General features: G+C 38.7%; 4 protein-coding genes across 6 annotated transcripts; 2 read left to right on the forward strand and 2 right to left on the reverse strand.

The window, feature by feature from the left end:
• Positions 1–442: 442 nt before the first annotated feature.
• On the reverse strand, positions 443–4627 carry LOC133858146 (ABC transporter I family member 19). The gene is made up of 6 exons (XM_062293599.1): positions 4278–4627; positions 3693–3853; positions 2311–2362; positions 1924–2060; positions 1436–1522; positions 443–1228 (listed from the first exon to the last, which is right to left on the reverse strand). Exons 1-6 carry the CDS (start codon positions 4453–4455, stop codon positions 941–943), a joined length of 903 nt encoding a protein of 300 aa, XP_062149583.1. The 5' UTR covers positions 4456–4627; the 3' UTR covers positions 443–940.
• An 803-nt stretch (positions 4628–5430) lies between these two features.
• LOC133857210 (protein CHROMATIN REMODELING 8) lies at positions 5431–12634 on the forward strand. Of its 2 annotated transcripts, none has more exons than XM_062292390.1 (8): positions 5431–5554; positions 5835–5951; positions 6369–6908; positions 7086–7497; positions 8476–9349; positions 9707–10316; positions 10571–11041; positions 11418–12634. In XM_062292390.1, the coding sequence occupies exons 2-8, from the start codon at positions 5862–5864 to the stop codon at positions 12096–12098; spliced, it is 3678 nt and encodes a 1225-aa protein (XP_062148374.1). In that variant the 5' UTR covers positions 5431–5554; positions 5835–5861; the 3' UTR covers positions 12099–12634. The 2 variants fall into 2 exon arrangements, with proteins under 2 accessions (XP_062148374.1, XP_062148373.1); XM_062292389.1 differs by having other exon boundaries at positions 5445–5554; positions 5802–5951.
• A 1931-nt stretch (positions 12635–14565) lies between these two features.
• Positions 14566–18295, reverse strand: LOC133857721 (uncharacterized protein At1g03900). Of its 2 annotated transcripts, none has more exons than XM_062293046.1 (3): positions 17606–18291; positions 16153–16443; positions 14566–15053 (listed from the first exon to the last, which is right to left on the reverse strand). In XM_062293046.1, the coding sequence occupies exons 1-3, from the start codon at positions 18128–18130 to the stop codon at positions 14985–14987; spliced, it is 885 nt and encodes a 294-aa protein (XP_062149030.1). In that variant the 5' UTR covers positions 18131–18291; the 3' UTR covers positions 14566–14984. The 2 variants fall into 2 exon arrangements, with proteins under 2 accessions (XP_062149030.1, XP_062149031.1); XM_062293047.1 differs by lacking the exon at positions 14566–15053 and adding an exon at positions 15292–15895 and having other exon boundaries at positions 17606–18295.
• Positions 18296–21051: 2756 nt separating this feature from the next.
• Positions 21052–25182, forward strand: LOC133856909 (uncharacterized). Its single transcript, XM_062291955.1, has one exon. It carries the CDS (start codon positions 21229–21231, stop codon positions 25033–25035), a length of 3807 nt encoding a protein of 1268 aa, XP_062147939.1. The 5' UTR covers positions 21052–21228; the 3' UTR covers positions 25036–25182.
• Positions 25183–26690: the final 1508 nt, after the last annotated feature.

A 26690-nucleotide genomic window follows, 5' to 3' on the forward strand; every position in this document is an offset into this window, starting at 1 on the left:
TATTTCATTGTAGGTGATGACGTTGTAAAGGATATGATACTCCGAGCCTAGAATCCACATCTAGGTAAACCATATTACTCAAGTATTGATCAACCACCTATAGCTTAAAGTTACTCTATGGCTTTAAGGTAGTTATAGTGTCACATTTCCAAAGCTAAGATAGAGTTACTCTTTCGGACAAAGTTGTAAAGATCACGAGCTTTAAAAACAAATGTCAATTTATAGACTTAGTTGAAAGAAGACTTTGTTATGCTTCAAAACAGATGAAATAATACTGTCAAGTTGCAGTAAAAGGTAAGTGCAAAGAAGAAAGAAAGTTGCGCATTTCTCCCACCTAAAATATACAAAGCCCACATCATAATCAAGATCTTTCACTCCAACAAACAAGTTTCTTTCACCAAAATAAGTTTCTTGCTTAATGATATCATCATGTCACAACAAATTGTCAGAAAATCAATGAATATAACCCAATATAATTAACACGTTTATTTATTACATAATCGTATGCCAGCAGCAGAATATTATGGCTTCACCATCTTGCCAACAAATCCAATAGGTAGCATTTACTGCTATCCTAAATTTCTATTGAGAGCTAATGAAAAGTACAGATAGAGATTATCAGTAACTTTGTTGCCCGAATTGTTAACAATTTGAACAACAAATGTGGAAGAATCCCTATAGGGCCCACCTGCCAAACAAGTGGACGAATAATCCAAAACTTGCTTGAGCATGTAGACTCTATATTAACTCTCTCACATTTGCTCCCAGATCCGAGTAGCAAGTTGTTAGAGATTCAGATCCGAAAAGTACTACAATCCCTTTTTATCACTTAAAAGCTTTCTCATTTTTTCTTGTACATTTGGCTTTAAATATAAATCCCTATCAAATATTTTTTGAGGTTTATTTGATTCATAAAGAAAAAGAATAAACTTCAGCAAGACTAACGGTAGTATGCCATGTGTCTGGATGACTTAAAAGGAGAAGCACCAAAAGGAGATGTCTTCTGGATTTGGGCAGGAGGGTTAATGGGTTTCTTCTTCTCACGCTTGGTTTCAGCACGGAGCCAGGCCTCAACCACGGAAAGCAGATTGGCTGAATTCTTCAATTCATTAACCTCTGATAACTTATCTGCCCTCCTCAACTCCCCATCTTGGATGTATGCCAAATGTGTTGCCCATGTCTCTAGACCATCAAAAATGTGTGTTGCATATACTACTGTGGCTCCTCTCTATAGAAAATATGTCAACATTATTACTGGCAATATGTTCACGTATATAGGATGTTATCAACATGAGAGTGACATTCCCCATCACATGATTTACTGGTGTGTCAAGACTGTTATGCATATCTAGTGTCTCCTTTTAAGTGTTTCCATGCTTCAAAATCTAGTGCGTGCATGCATCTGAATGTAATTATAGATATAGCAAGTGAAAACCTGATCGCATTCTTCCTTAAAGAAGTCAAGTAAGTCCAGTCTAGCAACAACATCCAGGTCAACAGTAACCTCATCTAGCAAAAGGACCTGTGAATGTACCATAAATAGTGTCTAGTTAGTAATAAGTGAGACTGCTATGAGGTTCCACTGAATGTTCTTCATAGTTGGAACCCAAATGCAATATGATATGGCCATTAAATAGAGGTGCCAACATCTAGAAGTTGAAGACAAAGCAATTCAAAGAAATATTCTTTTTGATAAGTAATCGATATATTATTAAAATCGTAAGGCGCCCCAGATACACAGAAAGTATATAAGAAAAAACACTTAACTAGAAGAAGATAAACTAGTGAATGGTTAAAACTTTCAACAAAGAAAAAAAGCAAGCATAAACATCACAACGAGTTTCAAGGAAGATACCAAATTGGAACGAGGATGGTACAACCCTATAACTCATATTCAGTCCCACGTTCATAATTCTATAATACCTTGAAAGGATGAAGAAGACCCATGCAGATTTGGACTCGACGCCTCTGCCCATCAGATACCTTATGCATTCGCCATTGCAGATCAATATCAAGTAGCTCAATCAAACTCTCTCTCCTAACAGGGTCAATCCCTTCAACTGCCAAAAGAGAATATCAGTACAGTCCCAGTTTTTCTTAATATCAACAGGAAAGGAAAATTATTGTAGGGAGAATGCAAAGGACTGTCCATCCATCTTATGGATACATACACATGCATGCACATACATAAAGATACTTAAGGCAGCAGCAGAGGATTTGCTGTATATTTATATATCTCATAATGGGTATAACATCAATAATGTGGTTATCAGCAGTAGAAAAAAATGTGCCATGCAGTATAATACGCACCTCCAAATATCATATGTTCGGCAGAAAAATCACCCTGAAGTGGAATCTCACCCTGAATGTTTGCAGACAATTTTGTTCAGAGCATGACAAATGCATGTGATTGGGGTAAAAAGATAAACAGGTGACAATCACCTGATTGAGTTCGTTCATAGATATCTCTAGCGAGTTCAGAGTATGCAATCAAACAAGAACCCACAGTGATGATACCCAATACCCATAATAGGGCTAACGAACTAGAGGCTCATCCATATAAGAGGTATAAGAGATCTATTTTTTAGAAAAAGAGAGAGAGGTCAATCAGATTATCTTATAGAAGATAACTGACCATGCATACACACCACCCATTTGATTAATCTGCCCTAAGGAGAGAAGAAAAAGAAACACATATCTACAGCACACCAGTTTGCTTTTGATCTTAAATTGTTGACCATACTACATCTACAATCAAGGTGATCTATTGTTAGGACTCTTGGAATTGGCACGTAATCATAGTGTGTTGTGTTTGCATGCATGCATGTGTGTGCGTCTGCGTGCTTGTATGTTTGTCTATGATGCAAAGAGTGAGAACGATGAAATTTGAATGAAATAGTGAAGTGAACAAGAAGAATGGTGAATATTCTCTTGTTAGCACTGTAAGTGACAGGGAATAATGATTGTGTTTTATTATTTATTAACTCCCTGGAAATCCCAGAAAATATAATTGACAAATGGCAATTTACCTAACAAAAATTTGTTAGTAATTCTTCATTAGGAAAATCCATACTTGATTGGAAAAGACACCTACACAGAAATATCATCATCATCACAAGCTAATTCTTACCAACCTAAGTAACAAAGAAACTCTGACTACAGCCTTTTCTATCTCAAATACGTAAAGAAAAAATCATGTTAGAAACGCATAGATATGGACATCTGCATATCAATTTTGTGGTGGATGCTGTGTTAAATGCATCAAACTTGTGTCTGATAACATTCATGTCCTTGACAGGTCTTACATAATACAACAGTATATAAACTATGATATCCAAGGGGTATAGTTTTGTGAAATAAATACAATGAAATTAAGGACTAATAGCATAAATAATGTCAAAAGTAAGATTATCTAATAGATGAGAGTTAAGGGCTGACAATCTTATAAAAAAAAAATACACTATAAAATTTGTAAATAACTTGCGCATTGCCCAAGACATAATTAGTGCTATTCTTCTTCGAAACAGACCAATCAACAAAGGGCTACCGCTTATCAGATACAAGATTCATGTAATTGTAAATTTCTACCAGCTTTAATTCAATCAAGGGACACCTTCATCATTTTTTTTTATTTTTTATTATTATTATTTAAAAGAATCAAGGCCTATGAATCAGAGAGTTCAAGAACTCACAGCGGAGCCAACTGTTTTACTCCAAGATCCTCCCAAATAGGCTAAGTCGCCACCACACACCAACTGGGTGTCATGAAAAGCCGATTGATTCAGCACGCGCACCACATCTCTTCCTCCTACCATATTTTTACCCGCAAGAATCTTCAGCAAAGTGGTCTTCCCTGCACACAATGAGCAATGCCTAAGTGTGACAGAAAACCCAAAAAAGAAGAGGACATTTTTGGCACATTTCTCCCCTACAACATGAGTAACCACACACTTTTGTTGTTATTAATCGACGTGGGTGTTCTCCAACAAGCTCAGCACAGCACAGCAAAAAAATGCTAAGTGCTAAAAATCCAAAAAAGGCTCAATTTTTTATTGCAAGATTCGTGACCACAAAAAAAAAAAAAAAAAGTTTTTTGGCAAACAAAATTAACACAAATTTGAGTTCAAAAAATCAAAAGCTCTTCAGTCAAAATATTTTCACAAATTTAAGCTCTTCTTCTGACAAACGAATCGATTATCAGATATTTAATATTTTACACAACAACTATCCCAGGAAAACTTTGACCAAGGAAATGAATTCGTGCATTTGGTTTTTACCAGATCCGTTGGCACCAACGAGAAGGCATCGAGATCCGGGTAGGAGCTCGAGGTTGAAGTCGGCAAAGAGCGGTGGCTCTCCCTCGTACGCGAATTGCATGCCGCAGACTCTGATAGCGTTTGAACTCTCATTTTCTTCTTCTTCTCCTCTCGGCTTCGAAGCTTCATTGTTCACCATTTTTGGCTCTGCGAAAAATGGAGTTGTATGGATTTGATCGTGTATTCCCGGGTCATTTTATATTAGCCCTGCGCGAACCTGTTTCAGGGGGCTGTTCGTTGTCCAAAATGCTGTTGGGAGCGGACGATTGGCCTCCACAAGTGCCACGATTTGAAGTCCTGGGAAGCCACGTCAGAGGTTGAACAATGAGGCCTTTTTTTGTGGCAAGTACATTTCTTGAGTTTAAACATGTCCTATTTTTATTGATTACCATATCTTCTAGTTTAAGTTATTTACAATCACATAAATGATCAAAAGTTTATAGTTGACAATGTAGATATTAATTTTTTTATTTTTTTTTGATAAGATGTAGATATTAATTAATTCAATTGATAAGCAAATTGCTACTATTTTTATAGGAAAAATTGTGGTACTTCTAACAACATATAAAAAAATATGAGTAGTTTAGTAAAATAAAACCGATATGATACCAAAAAAAAAAAAAAAATGGTACATGACATAAATTTAGAAATAGAGATCCGGATAATTTTGTTGTCTGAATTGATAACAATTCAAACAGTAAATATGAGATAATTCTTATAAAATCTAGTCTTATATGTATATAAGTGTCAAACGAGCTAGACAACATAGAGTAATGTTTGCTGCACAACATTTGTACAATATAACTGATGTGCTCAGTATTTTTACTTTTTTTTTTTTAAAAAAAAAAATTGCTGACATCAATTTTATTGTACAAAGTGTGTACAAATGTTGTGCAACAAATATTACTCAGACAATATATATGGCACCACATTAATAAAGTAAAATAAAAGTGTGAATTATAGAATTACTTTTTTAATAGGAAAATTCACAAGGATTATTTTTGGAATATAAGCAGACGACTACTTCTTATAATAATAAGCCGTCGTTGACGGTTGACCTTTATTTCTATTCCTTTGTCTCTAATACGACCGTCGCACAAGGTATATAGGAAATCCAATAAATAGTTGAAAACCCAAACAGCGCCACAGAGGGCGAGCGAGCGAGCGGAGATCATCGACCCCTTGAATCAAGGGCTTTGTAGAGATTGAATTTCGCATCTTTTGGGGGGGGGGTCCTGGTACGTTCTCTATAAATTTCCTTATCGGAATTGGTTTGTTATTGATGTTTCTTAAAGTTTCTCCCTTTGCATATGATCCAATATTCATTGTTATTCACTCATTGCCCAAATTGGATTCTTTGTTTGTTAATTGGAGTAGCTCACTGTTAGCTGCCAAAAGATGTTTTGTGTTTTCTGGTTTGAACGCAAAGTTTATTGAAGATGCTGATGAATAATGAATATATTGATGCATGTTCTTTGTTCGTAGTGTCATTTTCTTGTCTACTTCATGACATTGTAGTGGAGGAGCAGCGGCCGATGCGATTCTATGGCCGAAGACGAGGATAGAGTTCTGCTTAATAGTTTGGGTATAACCTCCGCGAATCCTGAGGATATCGAGCGTGACATACTAGCAGAGGTATTGGCCCGGACTCTGTTAACTTTAGTAGAATATGTAACATTCAATGTGTTTAGTTAAGAATAGGATCCTCTCCATTTCAAGTCAAGAATTTGTTTTGTTGCATTTAACGATGTAAATATTTTAAATAATGTGCCAACATATACACCAATCTATGAATCTAATTTGGACCATGAAGTGGATCCTCTCAATTTCACTTCCGATCACGGAGAAAATTTATTCTCGTTGTTAGTGTTGTTATTCTAAGTTTAATTGTTGATATGAAATTGAACTCAGTGAGAGCTGTTTTAGTTCTTCAAATGTTAATTGTTAGGGTTTAAGGAATATTTTTATGTGAATTTAGGATGTATTGGGTTGAAAACATGAGTTTGTCGATTGAAATTATGGAATCTGACAATAGTGATCCTCAAATGGCAGGCAATAAGGAATGGTGAGAATGGTAGTGAAGTTGGAGGGAGCGCGGAGGAGGAACCTCTTGAGAAGTCGGAAAGTATTGACCCGCCATCCGCCAGCCAAGCAAAACTCTACCATAAATTGAGGGTAGTAGAGTTTGAAATAGATGCCGTTGCCTCCACTGTCGAGCAGGCAAGGAATGTTGCAAGTGACGGTAATGACCGTGGGGAACTTGGAAATCATGAGGATGGTGGTCAGGTTTCCCCTAATGACTTAAACCTTCAGCATGCCTTGGCTGCTGATCGGCTTAGAAGCCTCAAGAAAACCAAGGCTCAACTTGACAAGGAACTTTCAGATTTGCGCAAGGGTGACTCTTCCAAAGGTGTTGACCATGGCAAGGTGTTACGAGATCTGGTCAAGGGAGAGCCAAAACGCAAGAGGAAGTTAAAAGAGGTTCAAAAATCATGGAAACATGTAGAAAAGAGACAGAAAATAGTCTCATTTGAGGAGGATACTGGTTTTGATGCAATTTTGGATGCAGCATCTGCAGGCTTTGTTGAAACAGTAAGTTTAACATAGTCTTAAAAGTCTACTCAGCACAGCATTGATGAGATTTGTGGCAGAACTGAAAAGGATATGATAATAGAATTTTTTTTTTTTTTCAGTGATTCAAATTAATTGATAGTTAACCAAAAAAAAAAAGGAAGAGTGAGGACTAATTTTAGCCTGTTTACATTTTAGGAAAGGGATGAATTCATTCGGAAAGGAATTTTAACCCCTTTTCATAAGCTGAAGGGCTTTGAGCGCCGTCTTCAACGACCAGGGTCATTTAATAGGCTCGATGTACCTGAGAAAGAAGATGACAGTAATGATCTTGTTGCTGCAAGTGTTGCCAGAGTTGTACGGTCAATGTCGGAGGCTGCTAAAGCTCGCCCAACAACCAAGCTCTTTGATCCAGAAGCTTTGCCAAAGCTTGATGCACCCACTCGTCCTTTTCATAGGATAAAAACACCTTTACAATTTCCTCGATCCCCAGAAAGAGAGCTAGAAAAGAATGATACTTCAAAAAGAAAAAAGAAAAACAAACGGCCTTTGCCTGGCAGGAAGTGGACAAAGCTCATTTCTTGTGAGGAAAAACACTTGGAAGAAAGTGGTAAGGTCAATATTCTGTTTGCTTTCAGTATTAGGTAGTTCTCTGGTCTTAATGTTTGCTGAGAATCAGTCTGTTGGATTGATGTGTGCCAACTGATGCATTGGTGCCTGGCTTTCTGACAATTCTTTGGTTTATATTTTCATCTAGCCCTGTTTTGGTGTAGCTTTTGTTGAATATGGTGTGATGTTTTATTAGGAGTTAGTAGATGGGCTGTATGTATGAGGAAATGGTGAGGCGTTGAATGGTAAGATACTTTCGTAATGTTGGACCTTGGCTAGGTATAAGGATTACATCACGCAGCTTGTCTATCTATGTTTTTTTTTTTTTTTTTAATGAATAATAATAATTTTATAGAAATAAAAAAGGCAAAGCCCTAGATGCTACTACAATATAAAAAACAAATCAAATCTGCAACCCGGCTTGTTGATCTTATTAGCATATCTTGGATATAGACAAGTGGCCTGCCTATAGATTAGTCCATTTTGTGTTGGCCTCTATTTTTTTTTCTTCATATACTTAATGATCCTTTTGTCCTAGGCACGTGATCTCAAGTTAAAGGATTACTGTTTCTTCCTAAAATTTTGAATGAGTGGCAATGATCAAACGTGCTTCTTTTTATTATTATTACTATTTTTATTTAGAAGAGAACTTCCGGGCCAGGAAGGAGCCAAAAATTGTGAGCGCCTAATTTTCTTCTTTTAATATTTAACTTCCTTTTCTCATTTACATTGTACGCATGAAACATGCACACAACCATGTCTGCATAGTGTATGTTCTTGACCTTATATTCTAGTTACCAGCAGATGGCATGCATCTGGTCATGTGGGAACAATTAGTTATTTTTAATCTGAGGAGTTTTACCAGAACTGGGAGGTAGTAATTACACATTTTAATTTGTTTCTTATGTGTTGTCCAGAATTTCACATGTCCTGTATTGAACCATGTATCTTCATATCAACCTTGTTATTTTTCTTGCAGAGGATGCAAGGGACAAAGTAGTAAGCTCCAGTTGTGAAGATGAGAAGCCAGAGGGTGTTAAAGACGTGGATGATTATGAACCTCCTTTTGTAACACTTGAAGGTGGGCTGAAAATACCAGAAAGCATCTTTTGCGCACTTTTTGACTATCAAAAAGTGGGAGTACAGTGGTTGTGGGAATTGCATTGCCAAAGAGCAGGTGGTATTATTGGAGATGAGATGGGTCTTGGTAAGACAATCCAAGTCTTATCTTTTCTTGGTGCGCTGCATTTCAGTAATATGTACAAACCGAGCATTGTTGTCTGCCCCGTTACACTCTTGCGACAGTGGAAAAGGGAAGCACAAAAATGGTGCCCAAGCTTTCATGTGGTGATACTACATGATTCTGCTCAGGATACTATTAATAGGAAGAAGCGAGCCAAATCAAATGATAGTGATTACGAAAGCGAAGCTTCATTTGACAGTGAATATGAGGGAGACATCTCGTCTAGGAGCAGTGGAAAATGGGATTCCTTGATAAACCGTGTTTTGAGATCGGAATCTGGGTTGCTTATCACCACTTATGAGCAACTGCGCATATTAGGTGAAAAATTGCTTGATATTGAATGGGGTTATGCAGTTCTGGATGAAGGACACCGAATTCGGAATCCTAATGCGGAGATTACTCTAGTTTGCAAGCAGCTACAGACAGTTCATCGAATAATAATGACTGGTGCTCCAATTCAGAACAAACTGGCTGAACTGTGGTCTTTATTTGATTTTGTTTTCCCTGGGAAGCTGGGTGTCTTGCCTGTATTTGAGGCAGAGTTTGCAGTCCCCATATCTGTTGGTGGTTATGCTAATGCTTCACCATTGCAAGTATCCACAGCTTACAGGTGACCTTTGTGATATCTCCGAACATTTTTAGAAGGGTCTGGTTTATATTTCAATTTTTTAGTATGTACAGCCTGATTTGAGACGCCCAGAAAAGAATTTCAGTTAAAAAATAAAAACCTGGCTTGTCATGTCTCGAGTTATTCACTTAGTCTTGAATGTTGAAAGATCCCCTGGCTGAGGGGAGAGGGTGTGGGCAGGAAGAGAAGGAGCTCATTATTCACTTAAGTTTGGATGATTCACGATTTTCTTTTTCATGAGTTTCTTAACCGACTTGCCCAAAAAGGGTTTCTACAATTTCTGATTTTCAAAATTTCCTAAAAGAGTATTTTCCAAGTCTTAAATTGTTTTGCTGTCAGGTGTGCTGTGGTCCTGCGGGACTTGATCATGCCTTATCTCCTACGACGTATGAAGGCTGATGTGAATGCCGATCTTCCAAAGAAGACCGAACATGTCCTCTTTTGCAGCCTCACTGCAGAGCAACGATCTGTGTATAGAGCTTTTCTAGCTAGCACTGAGGTGGAACAGATTTTAGATGGCAATAGAAATTCTCTTTATGGAATTGATGTGATGCGTAAGATTTGCAACCACCCTGATCTGCTTGAGAGGGAGCATTCCGGCCACAATCCAGACTATGGGAATCCAGAACGCAGTGGAAAAATGAAAGTTGTTGACCAAGTGCTTAAGGTTTGGAAGGAACAAGGCCATCGTGTTCTTCTGTTTTCACAAACTCAACAAATGCTTGATATTCTTGAGAAGTTTTTGATTACCGCTGGCTACAGCTACAGGAGAATGGATGGTCTTACTCCCATAAAACAAAGAATGGCCTTGATGGATGAATTTAATAACTCAAATGATGTATTTATCTTCATTTTAACGACCAAGGTTGGTGGTTTGGGAACAAATCTAACTGGTGCAGACCGGGTGATCATCTATGATCCTGACTGGAACCCTTCAACTGACATGCAGGTGCTTTTTTCTGTTTGATCCCCCCCACCCCATCTTACATATTCTCTAGTTCATGAAATATAAAGAATCTCACAAGTATGATATGATGCTTTTGATGCCTTCTGCATAAATTTAATGTCCAAGGAATCCCACATAAATTTTCTTTGAACAATTATCTCAATTTCAGGCAGAATGGAAATTAATTCTTGACGTGAAATGTTGCTTCATTTGAATAGACACCCCTGTAAATCAAGGGTAACATTTTACTTTAACAGGCCAGGGAGCGTGCTTGGCGTATTGGTCAGAAACGGGACGTAACAGTGTATAGATTGATCACAAGTGGAGCCATAGAGGAGAAGGTGTACCACCGGCAGATTTACAAACATTTTCTCACTAATAAGATTTTGAAGAACCCACAGCAGAGAAGGTTCTTTAAAGCTCGAGATATGAAGGATCTTTTTGTCCTGAATGACGACAGAGAGAGTGGGTCAACTGAAACATCTAATATTTTTGGTCAACTTTCTGAAGATGTAAACGTTGTTGGGGCTCAGAAAGATAAACAGGATAAGCAAAAATCTCTTGAAGTTTCTGCACGACATGCTGACGGTGTTGCAGCTGAAAATGATAACAAATCAGGGATTGCAACTTCGAGTGGGAAAGGAAAAGAAAAAGCTGATCGCAGTGATGGTGATGGTGATGAAGAAACAAACATTTTAAGGAGTCTTTTTGGCGCCCATGGGATACATGTAAGTTTCCTCAATGTTGTTATTGTGCTTGGTTTGTACCTTTCTTTGATGGCATTATCATGTAAATCGACCATAAATTAAATTTTCTTCATGATTGTTGTCTGGTTGCATTTGGAAAGCTGGAATGTTAGTATATTTTGATAAGGGAAGGCTAGCGTTAGACCATTTTGACGTCATTCTCAAGTGTTGCAACAGAATGTAGATATTAATGGGGTTTTCTTAATTCACACTTGTTTTGGTGCAAGCCATTTTTGACAAAAAGGCATAATGAACTGCTTATTTTAGATCCCACTTTTGCTCCATCATAACTCCACTTTTTTCTGAGTGCAGTCCGATTTCTTTTGTAACGTCACTTGGTGTTGTTTTTCATCTACAGAGTGCCATGAACCATGATGTAATCATGAACGCCCATGATGGGGAGAAGATGAGGCTTGAGGAGCAAGCTTCCCAAGTTGCACAAAGAGCAGCAGAAGCATTGCGCCAGTCACGGATGCTCCGTAGTCGTGACAGTATTTCTGTCCCAACATGGACCGGGAAATCCGGGACTGCTGGTGCGCCATCATCTATGCGTCAGAAGTTCGGTTCAACTGTGAACTCTCAGTTGACAAATAATACTAAATCACTAAATGGATTGTCCAGCAATGGAACCAGCAGTATAAATGGAATTGCAGCTGGGGCATCCGCTGGGAAGGCACTATCTTCAGCTGAACTATTAGCTAGAATACGAAGTAGCCAAGAAAGAGCTGTTGGTGCTGGACTTGAACAACAGCTGGCTTCAAGTTCTCGTAACGAGGCAAGATCTACCGATGTTGGGCCTTCCAGACCATCGAAGAACAAAGCTAGAGTGCAGCCTGAAGTATTGATACGTCAGATCTGTACATTTATACAACAAAAAGGTGGAAGTACCACTTCAGGCAGCATTGTGCAGCACTTCAAAGAGAGGATACCTGCCGAGGATCTACCCTTGTTTAAGAATCTTTTGAAGGAAATAGCAACACTAGAGAAAATCCTGAATGAATCGCATTGGGTTCTAAAACCAGAGTATCTACAGAAATAATCATCAAATATTTCAAGGATCTGCAGCCATGTTCATAACTGCTTGGTCGTTTTCGCCAGTTGATCATTGTTTCTTCCAATTTTTCAGCGACAGGTAAAGGTGACAAGAAAGTCCTCTTCGTGGTTTCTCGGTCATTTTTGGCACTTTTTGATTCATACCACACGGAACATCCTTTTGCTGTACAGTACAAAATGTAGACACTTTTTTTTTATTTGGAAACTTCTAAAATTCATTCAAAATGTTTAGGACCGAGTAATGCTACATGTCATACCCATGTCCCTCTTGTGCCCCTCTAAAAATGAGGTGGCTTTCAAAATCACCATGTGATCAAAATTCAAATGTGATCAATTTTGATCAATCACAAGTTCAATGGTGATTTTAAAAGCCACCTCATTTTTAGAGGGACACAAGAGGGACATGAGTATGACATTTAGAATTACTCGTTTAGGACCCTTCACATCCGGCTCGGTAAATGTTTAGCTAAAGAACATTTTTTTTTTTCTTCCTAATTTAGCTATCCACTTTTTTAAGGCATATACATTTGGCTCAACATTTACACTATTTTATTTATAATGTTATTTCTTTATCTATTTTTACTATTTTCAAAGATGAGAGAGAATTAGATTGATTTTTTTTTTTAAAAAAAAAAAATTAATTTAACTTATGTATTGATGAGCTACTTGCCCAGCACCGTAGGAGTAAGTCAAATCTTTGGCTAAAATAACTTTTTGGCTAGCCCAATGTAAGTGCTTTTAGGTTGTCAATCATACTTGGCTAAGGTTGCCAATCATGCTTCTTTGTCATCATTATAAACATAAAGGAGGTAACAGATCTGAGCTTATTGTTTTTCATATTATATAAGAGAAAAATGCAAAATTAATTCATGTAATTACACCAATTTGCAATAAACTTCTTAGGGTTTAGAAGTGATTCAAAATTATTAGTGGTAAGCATAAATGATAAATAACTCTTCAATGAGCATAAATGCCACATCAAAGCTAATAATATGGCATGTGTCCCATATTATAAATATAAAAAATATAAAAAAAAGGAAAAAATAAAGAAATTAAAGGGTGGTTCAACCCCAAAATTAACCAAAGAGGTAGTTGTCAGTGACGATTTTCATCAAAATTTTAGCCGGAAGTTCGAACTATGGGGTTATTTGTCATTTATATTTACCATAAGGAATTTTAAATTACTTTTTAAACTCTAGGGGCTTTACTGCAAATTGGTGTAACCACAGATTAATTTTACGTTTTTTTTTCTTTGTACGAATTTGAATTGAAACTTCTTTTTTACCGGTCCTTATAAATATCTGTGTAACTGGGTAGATTTTAATATGTAAAAGTTTATTTAGTTCTTTCAACCATGCTATCAAGAGCGTATATTTGATGAGACATGTAAGACATTCATCCCTTACCTATTTCCTACCCATTTTTATACAATCAAATTTCAAATTTATCATTGAATTTGTGCGGTGAATTTGACAATGAGATGAATAGGAAATTGATTTGTATCATTTTCCATTTGATTGCAGTGTCTTGTTGTTGTCTTGGGATTTGCCACTTCTCGAATTGTGTCCTCCTTATATAGAGAAAATTTTGGTTGGTGTATAAAGGCATTGTTGCATGTCCATTGATTCGTTGATAGCTGTGAAATATCAAGTGCAGGTAGACTTCTACCTTTTTCTTACTTCCCTGCTTGTTTATGGAATATGGTGTGTTTTACATTAGTTGCTTAACCGGTGGACGACATTTTGCCTGAAAACTGCATATCTTTGTGCAAACTTCTAATAAGGAAACCCATTTGGTCATATTTCTTCCTTTCATGTGCATAATCTTTCCCCATACTTCATTTGAGTAAGCCCATGCATGTTTCAGGTTCTATAATTTATACAACTTTTTGTCTATTAAGTGGGGAGAATTTTGAAACCTCCTTGTCCAAAGCCTGGAAGGTCAACATCCTGACTGATAATCAATCTCCTTTTGTGCTTCAGAACCTCGAGGGAGGAAAAATGATCTACCAATTCATTAACAGAAACCATAAACTCGTACAACAGATTTCCAAACTTTCACCAACCCAAATTTCTATTTTCTACCATCACCAAGAAAGAATTTAGTTAAGAGGAATATTATACCAAATTTTTATTCCACAATGCTCTTGGCAGACACAACCATCCCATGATTTTTTTATTTTATTTTATTTTTGAAAAAAAAAAAAAAAACTAATTCAATAGTTGGTTGAGACTGCCACATCAATATTATGAGATAAAAATATAGTATATCCAATTTGGTCAATTTTCAATTAGACAAGAAATGTGCTTGATTAATTTTTTTTTTGATTAGAAGAAATGTGCTTGATTGTGCCTTTATGGATCAACCCTAATTACAGTTAATAGATGGTCCATAGAATCATGGATCCACACATTTCAGTTTACAATAGTGCATATCAGCCAACCAACCACACAAAAGAAAAATAAATCTCTGTATTATATAAAGTTAAGAACTTACAAGCTCAAGCAGGACAAAAGAGGCATATAGATATATTTCCAGGAAACATTATTTTCCAGATATGGAAGAATTAAGTGCCTTGTGCTTTCTACTTTTCTCGTTCTCTTTGTTATTTTTGTTTTCTTTTTCAAATGGGAAATGCTCTACAAATGCTCTACTTCCCAAATTTTCATCTCCAAAAGTGGTTTCCAAATGATGTGTCATCATCCCATGACACATTTTTCAAAATAGTAGATCTTTTCATGATTGACACATCATTTGGGAATTAACTTTTGGAAAAAAAAATTGGTAAGTGTAGCACTTTTCTTTTCAAATACTTCTTCTGAAGAACACATCAAACAAAGATCTCAATCACAATTAATAAATGCTCACGCAATCAAAAAGCAGCCCATCCTGAAGCAGTGGTCTTTGTCGATCCTGATCCCGTTGCCGAAGGAAGATTTCTCTGCAACACCCAACAAGCAATGTGCTATAAACACATTGTTCACATAAATACAAAGACCCGGACTTACTAGGGCATTTACTAGATCTGGTTCTGAAAAAGGGGGTAAATTTTAGTAAAGTTGGGGATTATTAGAAAAGGTATGCTTTATGTTAGAGAAGAAGTCGATCAACCACATGAACCCAAGCAAGCAAGGACATAAGTTCATTGAAGTAGAAAATAATAGATTTAAATTCAGACCCCATGTGACTTAAGAGTACAATATTCCAAGTGTCACTAATAATTTCTAACCAAGTGTAAAGTTCCAATAACCCAAAGATATCGATATCAATATCGAAACACATATAAGATGTGCCCTATACAGGTAAAGAAGTGCATGCAAGTCAGACATGCAAAGAACATCCATTATGATATGCTATTCATATGTAATTCGATTCAAACACCAAGCCACAATGAAGTTTAACAGGTATAAAAATGAAGAAGTCTGCTGCACTATTACTAGCAGTCAATACTGCAAAAAGTTCTGAAGGAGCTCCAAAGTATCATTCCTAGCTCCGTCCGTATGAGAACCATAGTAAATCAAAAGCACTTCTTCACGATCTATAACCAAGATATCAATGTGGTTGTCCCAGTGAAGAAAATCTTAAATGGTCACCAGGTTTTCACCGAGCTTGCTAAGGGCAAACCATAATTTTTATGTTGTTTCTGGATAGGAACAACTGAAATCATAGTATCTTCTTCTTCTTCTTCTTTTCTTTTAAAATGAGTAAAATTGTAATATTAATACTGAAGTCTTCTTCTAATTTGGCACTTACTCAAATCTTCTAGTAATTTTTTCATAATCCCTGGCAGAGAATGAATATGGTCAGCCATAAGAAGACCACCATGACTTGTTTCTGCAAACCATGATTCCCTATCTATGTGTTGGGGAACAGAAAGCAAGTGATTCTTTTTAATTAAAGAGATCAGGGGAAAATTAAACAGCCAGATGTTACGTTTCAGAATGGTTATAACAAGCATACTGGGTTTTAAGTTTTCATATCATGTGAAACAAATTGTGTAGAAAATGATGCAAATGAGTGATGAAGGGTCAGAGGCAAACCTCAAGTGGAGAAAGGTCTGACAAAGGATCATTTGAATGCCTCACATTTTCCTTAGGCCCCTTGAGACCATCACCGAGGTGACTGGCAGAGGTCATCCGAGCAACCACATGATCATTGGGAGGAGGAGGGAGTGGAGACCTGATTTTTCCTGCCCCACTGGGTGGTGGGGCAAGGCTCAAAGCTTTAGGCTTTGGAGTTCCAGAAAGCCCTCCTGTTAGACCAGCAGCTGAGAGCATTCCGGTTCCACCAGATGGTTTGGGCTTCACACTTATCCGGATCGTTTCACCTTCCTATAATATAAATCATAATAAAGTCAATTCCTTCCAAAAAGAGAGCCAAGGACACAATTTAAGCCCATATAAAGTGGCACAAAATGAGGTTGAAAAAAATAGGCCACACTCAGAGTTATGAAGACTATAAAATGTGGCATGTAGTTATAAATGTAGCAAGTGTATTGTAACACCTCAGTTCTATATTGAGAAGATAAATAGCTCACATAGAATATATGGTTTATAAATACAATAATAGGTATCAAGTCCTACATTGGCTCCTTATTATGAGAGATTAAGCTTTATAAGCAGGGGCCAAACCACCTTGATGGGTAGGGAGCTTTAGCCCCCCAAATATATATTTTTATAAAGAGTAATGCTATTTGCAAAGACTCCTATTCCCTTTTTATGAATATCCTCTTTGGGGTGATAAAATGGGATAGGAGTCTTGCATATTGCATTACTCTTTTATGAATATCCTCTTTGAAAATTTTATATTTTAAACCCCGCGCCCCCCCCCCCCCCCCCCCCCACAACCCCCACCCCAATTTTTTTTAAAAAAGTTGTGTCCCCTCCCTTCAATTTCTAGTTCCGCCCTTGTTTATAAGTGATTTTAGGAAAACACCAAATTGATTAGTCTTTTTAGAGCGATACCGCTGACATGGCTAGCGCATTTCCTGAGTCATTGCAAAAGGTATGGCCCTTACTAGATTGTCAGGAATTGGGGGGGAGGGGAAGTGGGGGGATTGTATCCTCAAACTCATTAAATCCCAAAGAGAAAACAGAACATACATGAAAATAAACTCTAAACCAGAATCTCTGCAAAACCCACAACACAGCAATACTATATCATTCACGATCTCCTACTCCAAAATATACAATGCTGCTAAATAGACAAAACCCACAACACTCAATATGCCAAAAATAAGTAAAAAGGCATTCTTCTATCCAAAATTTGCATTTTGTTTTCAACAAATGCACGACACCAATTACACCAAATCACGCATTGCACTTATACAACACATGCAACTTCACAAAGAACACAACACCCATACCCATTGTACTGAATCAGACATTCTCCTACTCCAAGACACGAAATTTCGCAGAAACAAACAACACCCACTACACTCAATGTTGCAATTCCACCAAAAAAACCAAAAACCCAGAAATACAAAGTTCATACCTTCAATCTATGATTCACAGCGGGATGAATATCGATCTGGGTCTCTCTATCATCGGCCTCCCCACCACCACCGCCACCCTCCCTCTTCTCGTGCTCCCTCCTCACGTACTTCTCATGATCGGAGAGCGCGACGTTGAAGTCGAACGCCTCGTTGCGCTCAGCGAAGCCGAGCCCCACGAAGGCGTGCTTGCCCTGGCCGTCCTCGATCCGGAGCACGAAGTATCGCGACGAGTCGAGCACGGTCTCCACGGAGCTCTCGCGGGGCTGACCCGGCAGCACGAAACATGCGGCGAAGAGGTCCCCTGAGGCCGGGTCCTCGAGCCGGATCTCGCACCGGGCTTTGCATGAGACGACCCGGAGGCGACCGGACCAGATCTTATCGGACTGGAGCCACTCGCCGCACTTGTACCCGCCGGAGGTGGGGCGGGGAGGGATTTTGTAGACCGAGACCTCGCGGACGACAAGGAGGGTTTGTTCCAGGGCCTCTTCGTCGTCGTCCTCTGGCTGTTGCTGGTTAAACGACATCGTTTTTCTTTCTGGGTTTTGCCTGTGTGATTGGACTGTGGATTCCTTCGGGGAATGTGCGAATGAAAGGAAAGGGAAGGTATCAATATCAAATGAGCACAGAGGGAGAGAGAGAGAGAAAGAGACGTGGGTTTGAAGGGAGCGCCTGAAAGGTCAACTGTAATGGAAGAGACAGCCAAGGCACAATGAGAACTTACCGTTTTTGCCCTTTGTTCTCTTTTATTTATTTTTATTTTCCTGTTGAAATATGATTTTAAAAATAAAAAAAAAAATTCGAATAATTTTTATAAGAAATAATTACATCACTGGTTTTTTAGGTCGGCCTAAATTACGAATCATTCCATGTGGTATAAAAAATTTAGGAGGGTTCTTGTAGCAAACTATAATTACGAATCACTCTCTAAACTCGTTTCGTCCACCAAGTTAACAGAATTCGTTAGTTTGCCACGTCATATAAATAGTAAGACAATTTCTAAATGTCATTTGTATTGTAATCTACTAACGGACTTTGTTTATTTGGTGGATAGAAAACGGGTTCATTGAGTGATTTGTAATTATAGTACCACAGGGAGTGATTTGTAATTAAACAAACTCCAAGAACCAGTGGTGCAATTATTTATTTTGATAATGAGAAAATACATAAATTGACTCTAATTGTTAATGTATTTTAAGAGTTTTTTTCTTTTAAAAAAAAACCCGATGTGATAAAAAGTGAAAATTGTTTTGTGTTTTTATGAATGATTTATATTTGAATCATATTTTTAAAAAAATAAAAACTAACAATTTTAACATATGAGTGAAAAAAAAAACACATTATTTTTTAAATATTTATATGGGATTATAATGTATTAATCAGAAAAAAAAAAATTCGAACTTCTGTCAACAATCTAGAAAGAAAACATGGCGACAAATTGGGGACAAGTGAGAGAATTGACATTGCGCCAAATGTTCAATGTTGTCTAGAAACGCACGTGGTTGAGGATGAGGTGAATGGCTCTTCCTCTTATGATTGGGATAATTTTGTTCAATTGTGTACATCATAATTTATATTTTTGGTGAATTTTCTAGACGAATTACCATGGGAGAGGAAGCTCAAAATGTTCACCAGATGGATTGTGTTTTTTTTTTTTTGGTAAAATTTTAAATTTTCATTAAAATCATGATATATATGCTCTAATAATTATTAGTAAGACAATTTATTTGATAACACTTTTTTTTTCTTTTTTTCTTTTTTTTGTAAAAAAGTATTAACAAACAATCTAAAATATAAAACACTCAATATTACTTTCATTTTTATGTTATATCATAATATTTAATATATATATAAAACCTTTTAAAAAGCATTAACAATGGAATTAGTAACTTAGTATGAGTTATTTATTAATTTATTTTATTTGTTTTAGGTGGAGTGGTGTGTGAGAGAGATGGGCATAAGAAAGACAAAGATACAAGACCAAACAGAGGGCTGCAAACTGAAGCTCTTGTAGTAACAAAGAAGCTGTGACACAACTCCTGCCTGATAGTATGGATAAGTTAGTAAATGAGATTTCAGGGCTTTTTAAACTCTAAAATTCTAATAATAAATTGCAAAATAACATTTTTTTAAAAAAATAAAATAAAATAATGAAAGAGAAATTCTATATGCACATTATATTCTTACCGTGTGCGTGTTTATATATATATATAGAGCCATGCCGCTTTGATAATAATTGTGATCCTCTGAAATTCGGACAGCCTTAGAGAAAGGGCTTACAAAGCTGGCATGTCCTAGATAATTTAAGTTGCAAGATTCACTTGCTCAAGGCAGATGAGTTTTGCAACTCCCTCTCTTAAACTATTCAAGAATCAATAACAGCCTCTTTCGAGGATTCCATCCATTTGGTAATGACAAACACATGCAGCTAAAATGGACGAAGTTAGGGCTTGTGCCTATGGGCTAGAGATGGGTTAAAGCTCAAGAAGTTTGTTAGCCTAAACTTTGTCGTGATCGTGCCGTTGACAAAATTGAAATTGTCATGTTAGTATAACGAGATAATAATGAAATAAAAGTGTAATTGAGAAATGATCCATATACTCATTTTTCATAACAGCTCCACAACAAGCTGACGTGGCTGGTAATATTTTATTATTATTTTTGTTTAAAATAATAAGATATTACCAGCCACGTTAGCTTGTTGTGGGGCTGTTGTGAGAAATGAGTGTAGGGATCATTTATCGAGCCATAAATATTCGATGATTGATTTTAAAAAAAAGTTGTTAGAATTGTGTAAGAGTTGTGCAAAAAAATTACTCTTAAAAAATAGTGATATTAAAATATAATTTTTTTTAAATGCAGTTGATGATATATTTTTACAATTTTTTATTTAAAACCGTAGTTTTGAATTACGAAATCGCACCGATTTCAACAACCTTGAGGAGAAGAATGGCCATCTTTTACAAGTAATTATAAACGTCATACTAATGTCTCTATTGTATCCCTCCAAAATTAATGTGACTTTTAAAATTATTATTTAATTTTTTATCAAATAATAATTCATCATAAATCAATCTATTATAAATCAAATGATAATTTTAAAAATCGTATAATTTTTAAAATGACACAAAAAGAATACAAGTATCACATGTAAAATTTCTTCTCTTTCACCGTCAGCGGGTTCTCGGTGTCCATTGCTCTTCATCAGCCCATTACGAATTTCAACTCATTTTCTTTTGTTCTGATTTGATGTTTCATTGATCCAAGTCCAATCTTGTTTTTTCCAACCCAGCCCAACTCTCTAATCTATTATCCGGATCCATTTTCAAGACCCGGTTCCTACACCAAAACCACGAGGGACGAGAAGAGGTTTTTTCAACCCACTGCGACGCAGGCTGTGTTTGTCTGCGGTGGATCTTCGCGTATTTATTGGTGAATCTTCGTTTTGGACCCTTTGATTACGAGATGTGAAATATAGGTTGAAGATTTTTATCTTTTAAGGCTTGAAACCGTCACTTAAACCCTAATTCCTTCTTCCCCCCCAATTTCTCCTCGTTAACTAGTTTCGCTGATTTTAGGCTTTCGACACCTCTGCGCGTAACAATTTCTTGTCCAGGGCGTCGCCATGGACCCGGAGATCGCCAAGACCCAGGAAGAGCGGAGGCGCATGGAGCAGCAACTGGCGTCTTTGACCTCCGTCACCTTCGACACTGACCTATACGGCGGCAACGACCGCGACGCCTACGTCACGTCCATACCCGTCAATGAGGACGAAGAGAGCCTTGACGCCATGGACAACGAGGTCGCCCGCAAGCTCGCCTCCTACACCGCTCCCAAGTCTCTCCTCAAGGAAATGCCTCGGGGAGGAGCCGACGACGACCACGAGGATCTTCTGGGGTTCAAGAAGCCCCAGCGCATCATCGACCGCGAGGACGACTACCGCAAGAGGAGGCTCAACCGCGTGATCTCTCCCGAGAGGCACGACGCCTTCGCCGCCGGGGAGAAGACGCCGGACCCATCGGTAAGAACCTACGCCGACATCATGAGGGAGGAGGCGCTCAAGAAGGAGAAGGAGGAGACTCTCAAGAGGATCGCCAAGAAGAAGGAGGAAGAGGCCGCCGCTAAGGAGACCAAGGCTGCTGAAGATAAGGCTCCCAAGAGAAGGAATCGCTGGGACCAGTCCCAGGACCATGGGGGGGACGCTGCGGCCAAGAAGGCCAAGACAACGTCGGATTGGGACTTGCCGGAGGATACGACCCCTGGGCGGTGGGATGCGACTCCGACTCCTGGAAGATTGGGCGATGCAACACCATCTGCGTCTGCAGGAAGGAGGAATCGCTGGGACGAGACACCAACGCCTGGGAGATTGGCCGATGCCACCCCGGCCGGTGGGGCTACTCCGGGAGCTACCCCGGCGGGGATGACTTGGGATGCCACGCCAAAGCTTTCAGGCCTCGCCACGCCCACTCCGAAACGGCAGAGGTCGAGGTGGGATGAGACGCCCGCCACGATGGACAGCGCGACCCCAATGGAGGGTGCAACGCCTACGGCTGCAGCGGCGTCGTTCACGCCTGGGATTACTCCCGTGGGCGGAGTAGATCTGGCGACCCCGACGCCGGGGGCAATCAATCTGCGTGGCTCCATCACCCCGGAGCAGTACAATTTGCTGAGGTGGGAGAAGGATATCGAGGACAGGAACCGGCCTTTGACCGATGAGGAGCTGGATGCCATGTTTCCACAAGAGGGTTATAAGATTTTGGAGCCTCCGGCATCGTATGTGCCTATTAGGACTCCGGCGAGGAAGCTGCTCGCGACGCCCACTCCAATGGGTACGCCACTGTACTCAATTCCCGAAGAGAATCGCGGCCAACAGTTTGACGTGCCCAAGGAAGTGCCTGGTGGTTTGCCGTTCATGAAGCCCGAGGACTACCAGTACTTTGGTGCGTTGTTGAATGAGGAGGATGAAGAGGAGTTGTCTGCTGAAGCGCAGAAAGAGCGGAAGATCATGAAGCTCTTGCTTAAGGTCAAGAATGGAACGCCGCCGCAGAGGAAAACGGCGCTGCGGCAGCTTACGGATAAGGCGAGAGAGTTTGGGGCTGGCCCCTTGTTTAACCGGATTCTGCCCTTGCTTATGCAACCCACTTTGGAGGACCAAGAGAGGCATCTATTGGTGAAGGTAATTGATAGGGTGCTTTATAAGTTGGATGAGTTGGTACGCCCGTATGTGCATAAGATTCTAGTGGTGATTGAGCCCTTGTTGATTGATGAGGATTACTATGCGCGTGTTGAAGGGCGAGAGATTATTTCCAATCTTAGTAAAGCTGCTGGCTTGGCCACCATGATTGCTGCTATGAGACCGGATATCGATAACATTGATGAATATGTCAGGAACACGACTGCCAGAGCTTTCAGTGTTGTTGCTTCTGCTCTTGGGATTCCTGCTCTCTTGCCCTTCTTGAAGGCCGTGTGTGAGAGTAAGAAATCATGGCAAGCTCGGCACACTGGAATTAAGATTGTTCAGCAGATTGCTATCTTGATCGGTTGTGCTGTGCTTCCTCATCTCAGGTCTCTTGTGGAGATCATAGAACATGGTCTGCTGGATGAGAATCAGAAGGTGAGGACAATCACCGCATTGTCTCTGGCTGCTCTTGCTGAGGCTGCTGCCCCCTATGGAATTGAGAGCTTTGACTCGGTGTTGAAACCTTTGTGGAAGGGTATCAGGTCACACCGTGGGAAAGTTTTGGCTGCGTTCTTGAAGGCTATCGGCTTTGTCATCCCACTTATGGATGCACTATATGCTAGTTACTATACTAAGGAAGTTATGGTTATTTTGATTCGTGAGTTTCAGTCACCCGATGAGGAAATGAAGAAGATAGTTCTGAAGGTCGTGAAGCAGTGTGTGAGTACGGAGGGTGTGGAGGCTGATTACATTCGCAATGATGTTCTTCCTGAGTTCTTTAGAAACTTCTGGGTCAGGAGGATGGCTTTGGACAGGAGAAACTATAGGCAACTTGTGGAGACAACGGTGGAGATGGCAAACAAAGTTGGTGTTGCTGATATAGTAGGGAGAATTGTTGAGGATCTTAAAGATGAGAGTGAGCCTTACAGGCGAATGGTTATGGAAACCATTGAGAAGGTAGTTGTCAACTTGGGTGCATCTGATATTGATGCTCGGTTGGAGGAGCTTCTAATTGATGGAATCCTTTATGCCTTCCAAGAGCAGACCAGCGATGATGCCAATGTGATGCTTAATGGGTTTGGTGCGGTTGTGAATTCACTTGGGCAGAGAGTGAAACCGTACCTACCCCAGATTTGTGGTACCATTAAATGGCGATTGAATAACAAGAGCGCAAAGGTGAGACAGCAAGCAGCTGATCTCATATCAAGGATTGCTGTTGTCATGAAGCAGTGCCAAGAGGAACAACTGATGGGTCACCTTGGTGTTGTCTTGTATGAGTATCTGGGAGAAGAGTATCCGGAGGTTCTGGGATCGATCCTGGGAGCTCTTAAGGCAATTGTCAATGTTATTGGTATGACAAAGATGACTCCTCCTATAAAGGATTTGCTTCCTAGGTTGACACCAATTCTGAAGAATAGGCATGAGAAAGTCCAGGAGAACTGCATTGACCTTGTTGGACGAATTGCCGACCGTGGGGCTGAGTTTGTTCCGGCAAGGGAATGGATGAGGATTTGCTTCGAGCTTCTTGAGATGCTTAAAGCCCACAAGAAGGGTATTCGGCGAGCTACGGTGAACACTTTTGGGTATATTGCCAAAGCCATTGGACCACAAGATGTCCTGGCTACCTTGTTGAATAATCTCAAGGTACAGGAGCGGCAGAACCGTGTCTGCACAACTGTGGCCATTGCTATAGTTGCAGAAACCTGTTCTCCCTTTACAGTTCTGCCAGCGTTGATGAATGAGTATCGTGTGCCAGAGCTTAACGTGCAGAATGGTGTCTTGAAATCCCTCTCTTTTCTTTTCGAGTATATTGGTGAAATGGGAAAAGACTACATTTATGCTGTGACCCCGTTGCTTGAGGATGCCCTCATGGATAGGGATTTGGTTCACAGGCAGACTGCGGCTTCTGCTGTAAAGCACATGGCCTTGGGGGTTGCTGGTTTGGGTTGTGAGGATGCTTTAATCCACTTGCTCAACTATGTGTGGCCCAACATTTTTGAGACTTCCCCGCATGTGATAAATGCTGTCATGGAAGCAATTGAAGGAATGAGGGTGGCCTTAGGTGCTGCTATTGTGCTAAACTACTGCCTTCAGGGGCTCTTCCATCCTGCTCGTAAGGTTAGGGAGGTCTACTGGAAGATTTATAACTCACTGTATATTGGAGCACAAGATGCTCTTGTGGCGGCTTATCCTCTGCTGGAAGACGAGCATAACAACGTATACAGTAGGCCTGAGTTAACGATGTTTGTCTGAAGTGCAGTTTCATTGTGCCTAAGAGGGCTCATATGGGGACCTGATGTTATGATGTTTAGGCATTTTGCTTCTTTCTTTCGGCTGCTCTAGTTTGTATATATCAGTTTGTTTATTAGAGGAGTATTGCCAACTCATTGATTTTTTTCTCATCTGGTCTTCTTTTTCGTGTTTTGAAGCATGTTTTTTTCCATACTCTTGGCTCTTTTGGATATGATTGGAAAATAGCCAAATAAAGTAATTATTCTAGATAAAGCTACTGTTTGGAATCATAAAGAGGACAGTGGATAAATTATCTTGACCATCTTATTGACATGGTGGACATCTGATTTTTTGGGAGCTCTAGGAGGGTCAAATAGGGGTGGTTGTCGTTGTTCCTAAGATCATTCAAACACCCTATAAGTGGTCCCTTTCTTAAATTTATGAATTTTTTTTTTTAAAAAAAAAAAAATCACAAAAAGCTATCCATAGCGGACACTCTTTATAAGTTTATGATTTTTTATTTTTTATTTTTTTAAAGTTATTTGCAACAAACATAAGAGCTTTTGATGTAACTCTTTTGCATCTACCGGAAAACACTTTGTCTCTGAATGTTCTTGTTATTGCTATGGTTTATGCGAGGTTTGTTTTGGAGATTTGCGTTCCCTATTTCTAAGGATTATATAAATAATTAGATATACATGTTTCGCATCAATAATCAACTAGTACGTTCGAGGGAGCCGTGACTTCCAGTGACTATTTTGAGAGGGCCGTGATATCCTAAACACAGTAAACTGTATTATACCAAACAATATTCATCATGAATAATTCATTAATAATCCTCATTTAAATTAAGGAGCAATACTGATCAATTACAAAATAACTACTAATCAAAATATGACTCTTAAACTATTTAATAATTGTAAATTAGGACTCTAACTCTACTAAGAAAAATCAAAATCAAATTCTTTATTAGAAATTTATTCTTTATTGGACTCTAAATACCAAATAATTATAATTACGTCATACCCCGACCAACAATTGTATGGGGTAGAACATATATTTTACATGTTAGCGGATAATTGAAAGGGATCTGAATTCCAACAATTTTCTATCCAAAATAGCTAGCAATCCAGGTAGTTAAAAATATAAAAAAGTTCTTATTAAATCTACCTGTTCAAACAAGAGAACGGGCAGCCTATAACTTACTTGAGCAGGTGAGCCCATATTAACTCTCTTATATTTACTGTTTAAATTACTACGGATTCCGACAATAATTTCTAAGAATTTTTATCCAATTGAAAGGAGCTTATAAATCAAAATTCCATTTTGCAAAATTTGTAACCGAACGTTTGACGTTTTTACGTGCCATACTTCTCGATACGCAGTTTAATAAATTGTTTTCGATCTCATCATCAACGCATAATGCTTTTGATTAGAGAGTTAATAACAGACTGAATTAACTAAACTGCAAGAATAACTGAAAGTTTTCGCTGGAAATATTGCCGACACTTTTATTATTATTATTTTTTATAAATAAATAAAAATAAATAAATAAAGGATGATTGAGCTTTTGATTCAGTGACCAAGGTATCATCCATGTTCATCAATCTCTTTCAGGGCTGCTTTTTCTGGCTTGACATTTATAGCTGGCACTTGTCGGTGCTTTTCATTTGATC

Source organism: Alnus glutinosa, chromosome 14 (assembly GCF_958979055.1).
Source record: "Alnus glutinosa chromosome 14, dhAlnGlut1.1, whole genome shotgun sequence".
Classification (NCBI taxonomy): Eukaryota; Viridiplantae; Streptophyta; class Magnoliopsida; order Fagales; family Betulaceae; genus Alnus; species Alnus glutinosa.